General features: G+C 38.9%; 1 protein-coding gene across 1 annotated transcript in view; it reads left to right on the top strand.

The window, feature by feature from the left end:
- The window catches only part of LOC110092388, a 15,837-nt gene extending 14,091 nt beyond the window's left edge, over positions 1 to 1,746 (top strand). The window contains exons 7-8 of the mRNA XM_020816910.1: positions 624 to 704; positions 1,666 to 1,746. Coding sequence (XP_020672569.1) covers positions 624 to 704; positions 1,666 to 1,746 — 162 coding nt within the window. The remainder of the gene's footprint in view (positions 1 to 623; positions 705 to 1,665) is intronic.
- Positions 1,747 to 4,975: the final 3,229 nt, after the last annotated feature.

Below are 4,975 nucleotides of genomic sequence, written 5' to 3'. Positions count from 1 at the left end.
TACGATTTCATTGATATTCGCATTGTGCCACTGTACATTGATTCATTGATCATTGATATTGATACTGATATGGATATCGATATTGCATTGACTTATTGATACTATGGGCATGGATACTATTGACTCATTGATACTATTGTTTCATTGATACACCATATTGAACTGCTGCATGTAATTCATTGATTGATATGGAATAGGTTTTACTGTATTGATTTGATTTCAATCGTTCTTACGACGTATTGATTGATTTTGACCAGAGATGATTGATTTGATTGATTTTATTGATATTATCGAGACGATGATTTTCTTCTATTGATTTGTTTGGATTCATTGATTTGATTGGATTCTTGCGAGAAGTATCGTATTTACTGGTTTATTGAGCTTTATGGATTTCTTCCTACTGTTTATTGATTCTCCTATCGCTGACTATGGATTTTATCAATTGTGCATTGACTACGGATTTTCTTATCTGCATAGATTCATTGATCATGTGCAATTGACTGTTATGGACTCGACTGATTGACATGCATATTGTTTTCAGTACCGTGCTTTGATTTAAGTTATAGATATTAGGTGACCTACTGGGCTTTTTGAAGCTCATTATATGTGGTTAACAATTTCAGGTCCGAGCGTGGGAGCAGGAATGGAGATTGACCGAGACTGTCAGTTCGAATTCTTTCACTATGAATGCCTGGGGCGTCACAGTATAGTTAAACCGGGGATGGGGATGTTCATGCTTCACATAGATCATAATATTTTATACCGTTATTGGTGTCAGGCATATGATCAATGGCTTCTAGAATACAATAAAATGCTGATGCGATGTTATAAATATGGAAAGAAAAATGATTTTTCTAAATGGACAAGATTTACAGCAAGTTCAACAAGAATTTTATCATACACAAACACAGCTCCAAGCTTATGTGCAATATCTACTTAGGAATATATAACATAATGTGGATGCACTTGTTTACTTTTTTTGAGATCTATATAGAGTTAGCTATGTATTGATAAGTAGGGTTATGCTCCTAGATATTATGTTAGTTTTTAATATTATTTTTTTATAATAACGTTAATTTGTAATGACAATATCTAAGAGAATGTTTATTAATTAATATTACTTCTTGTTGTTAATAATTTTTTTCTAATTACAAAATAAAATCAGGATTTATCATATTTTGATTTATGTATTAATCATTTCTCTGAACAATTAGTATTGATTGAAGTTCATATTCAGCTTATAATATCATCATCATCAAAGTCTTCATCATCAAGGCTTTTAGCATCAAGGGATTTCATTCATATAATTACTAAGAAGAATTTGATCTTTGATGGTACTATTCGATTGATGGATTGTTTATCGTATCCCACTGATGATATCTTAGAGGAGAAAGTGAGATCGAATGAAATTTTTCATTGATGTATACATGAATAGTCATGTTTTGAAGGTATTACTGTATGGGATACATATGAAGAATTAATCAAGATGAACCATATATGGTTCAGGGATATCATCAAAAGTTCAGGGATCAAGATGGTCATTTGACTCCTATGAATAATCTTAAGATAAATTGATAAGCAGGGTTACTTTAGTAATTTACTGTTTACCTTTCTCTTTATATAAGCACATGTATTACGCTCTGAAATGCTATGGAAAATACACAGTTACTGTTCATCTTCCTCTTTGCTCTGCTTGTGTTATCAGCTAGGTTGCAGGTTGTGTTTCATCTTGGTATCGGAGCCTGATGCCTAACGGCGCTGCCTTCGGCTGCTGACGAAGATGGGAGACTCGTCGGCTTCTGCTCCAAACACTCCACCTCCGGCAATCGTCACGTCCGATGTTACCACTACCTCCATTGATGTCGTAATACCTCCTACTCTCAAGTTTCTTCTTGCCAATGTTAAGAACGTTATTGACGTTCAATTACTCCCTGATAATTATCCTACATGGCGATCCGCCATCTACAAGTTATTTGCTGCAAATCATTTCTCTAGTTATTTGGACGGGAATGTTCTTTGCCCTCCGAAACATCTCTTAACTGCCACTGGACAGTTGACGCTGAATCCTCAGTTTTCTTCTTGGTCATTAATTGATCAAAACTTGTCTGTCGCTCTGTTTTCTACAATCTCGCCGTCAATTCTCCCTTATATTCTGACTTTGGAAACCTCTGCATCGATCTTGTAAACTTTAGAGAACCGTTTCTTCTCTACTAACCGCTCGAGAGTCATCCAGCTCAAAAATGAGCTGCACTCTCTGTCTATGCATAACAAATCTATGACTGATTATTTGGCCTCCATTAAAACAATAGTGGATAACATAAGAGCTGCTGGCAGAATGATCGACAACGAAGATGTGCTGCATTACATCCTAAACGGATTGCCTCCTTCATACCAGTCGTTCAAAACGACAATCCGGAGCTCCCTTCAACCCATAAATCTGGACGATTTATACTCTCTTCTTCGAAGTGAAGAAGTCCATCAGACTACAGATGCAGCTCGTGAATTGTCATTCTCCACTCCTTCTCCAGTTCCTGATGGACAAACTGCTCTGTTTTCTACCCGTGGAAGATCTCGTGGTAGATCCTCTTTCAACCGTGGACGAGGCAGAACTTACTCAAACAATACCAACAGAGCTACTTCTCGCACACCTCGATTTGAAGGAGAATGTCAAATCTGTGGGAAGCGAGGCCACTCGGCTGTGAATTGCTGGCATAGAGGAAACTTCAGTTACACACCTCCTCAGTCCTCTGCCTCGTCTGTTGCATTAGTCGTTGAATCTGAACCAGCTCCCTGGTACTTGGACAGTGGAGCCTTAGCTCATCTCACACCAGACGCGCTTCCGCTTCAGCAACAACAATCTTATTCAGGTAGAGATCAGGTATTCGTAGGCAATGGTCACTCTCTGCCCATCCAAAATGTTGGTAACGGTCTGTTACCGACACCCACTCGTAAGCTTCTTCTCAATGATCTCTTCCATGTTCCCAAACTTACTCATAGACTTATCTCTATATCTAAATTAACCAATGATAATAATTGTTCCATTAAATTTGACAAATCTGGCTTTTGTGTCAAGGATTTGATGACCAAACAACCGCTTCTTCACGGACAATGCCGTAATGGACTCTATCCCATCCCGTTCCAGCAGTCCATCCTCGCCGCATCAACAACTCTTGCTCCTTCAGATCGCTTTGCTTTATCTTGGCACCGACGGTTGGGTCATCCCAATCAAAAGACTGTGGCTGCCATTTCAAAATCATTTCCTTCTTTATGTATTTCTTCGTTAAAGTCTCTTTGTAATGCTTGTGCTCTATCTAAGAGCCATCGGCTGCCTTTCTTTTCTTCTGAAAATGTATCTTCATTTCCACTTGAACTTATTCATATGGATGTTTGGGGTCCATCCCCAGTTGCTTCAAATGATGGTTTTCGTTATTTTTTGGTTCTAATAGATGATTATACTAAATACACTTGGGTTTACTTGTTAAAACAAAAAAATGAAGTATCCTCTTTTCTTGTTAACTTCATTAACTACATTGAAAAACAATTTAATACAGCAGTTCACACTCTTCGAAGTGATGGCGGCACTGAATTTAACAACTCCCATCTTAAAAACTTTACTCTTTCTCGCGGCATCACACACCAGTTTTCCTGTCCCTACACACCTCAACAAAATGGTGTCTCTGAAAGAAAAATTCGGCATATCTCTGAAACCGCAAGAACTCTTCTTCTCGATGCCAATCTTCCTTCCTATCTATGGTCTGCTGCTGTTCTTACTGCAGTATTTTTAATAAACTATCTTCCCTCTCCAAATACAAATTTCACATCCCCACATCAATTGCTCTTCAAAACACCTCCTGATTACACTATACTTCGTCCGTTTGGCTGTAGGTGTTATCCCTGGACACGTTTCTCAGCTCCACATAAACTTGCTCCTCGATCTATCCCCTGCATCTTTCTTGGCTACTCAACATCTCATAAAGGCTATAAATGTTATCACCCCTCAACCAACAAAACTATCATTTCTCGTCACGTTCGGTTTGATAAATCCCTCTTTCCGTTTCTTCCAACCCCCTCTACCACCTTCCAGGAAACCAATTCCATCACCTCTGCTTCCTATCTCCCTCCTTCACCTCCACATCTTCTTCCACTATCCTCTGACCCTACTATCATTACCCCTGCTCCATCTTCTTCAAGCTCTACAACACAACATTCTCCTCTTCCTACCAACACGAATTCTTCCAACTCCTCTGTTTCCTCCCCATCCATTACACCCAAACCCAATCATCCTATGATCACCCGATCTCAAACGGGCACACTTAAACCACGAATTCTCCTTGATTTGTCTCATGTTCTCCATTCTACGCCTACCTGCTTCTCTACTGCAAACAAAGATTCAAATTGGCGGCAAGCAATGTCTGTTGAGTTCAGAGCTCTTCAAGCTCAAGGTACTTGGTCTCTAGTACCCCATCCTGCTCGTCAACCGATAATTGGATGCAAATGGATCTATAAGCTTAAACATCTCTCCAACGGCAACATTGCTCGCTACAAAGCTCGTTTAGTTGTCCAAGGTTTCAAACAATCCTATGGTATTGATTACTTTGAAACCTTTAGTCCCGTCGTCAAGCATACTACCATTCGTTTGTTTCTTCTAGTTGCTCTCCATCATGACTGAGAAATCCAACAAATTGATGTTATGAATGCTTTCTTACATGGAGCTTTAACTGAGACCATATATATGCATCAACCTCAAGGTTTCGAAGATACTAATTTTCCTGATCATGTCTGTCTTTTACATAAAGCCATCTATGGCTTAAAACAGGCACCACGACTTTGGTTCGCCACTTTCACAGACTACCTCAAAACTCAAGGTTTTACCGTCAGCACTGCTGATCCTTCCTTTTTCCATCTTCATAAGGATCTTCTCCATATTTATATACTGGTCTACGTCGATGACATTTTGATCACTGGCAGTGATCCA

Source organism: Dendrobium catenatum, unplaced genomic scaffold, assembly GCF_001605985.2.
Source record: "Dendrobium catenatum unplaced genomic scaffold, ASM160598v2 fragScaff_scaffold_1061, whole genome shotgun sequence".
In the NCBI taxonomy this organism is placed as follows: Eukaryota; Viridiplantae; Streptophyta; class Magnoliopsida; order Asparagales; family Orchidaceae; genus Dendrobium; species Dendrobium catenatum.
This window is presented reverse-complemented; position numbering and strand designations above follow the sequence as displayed.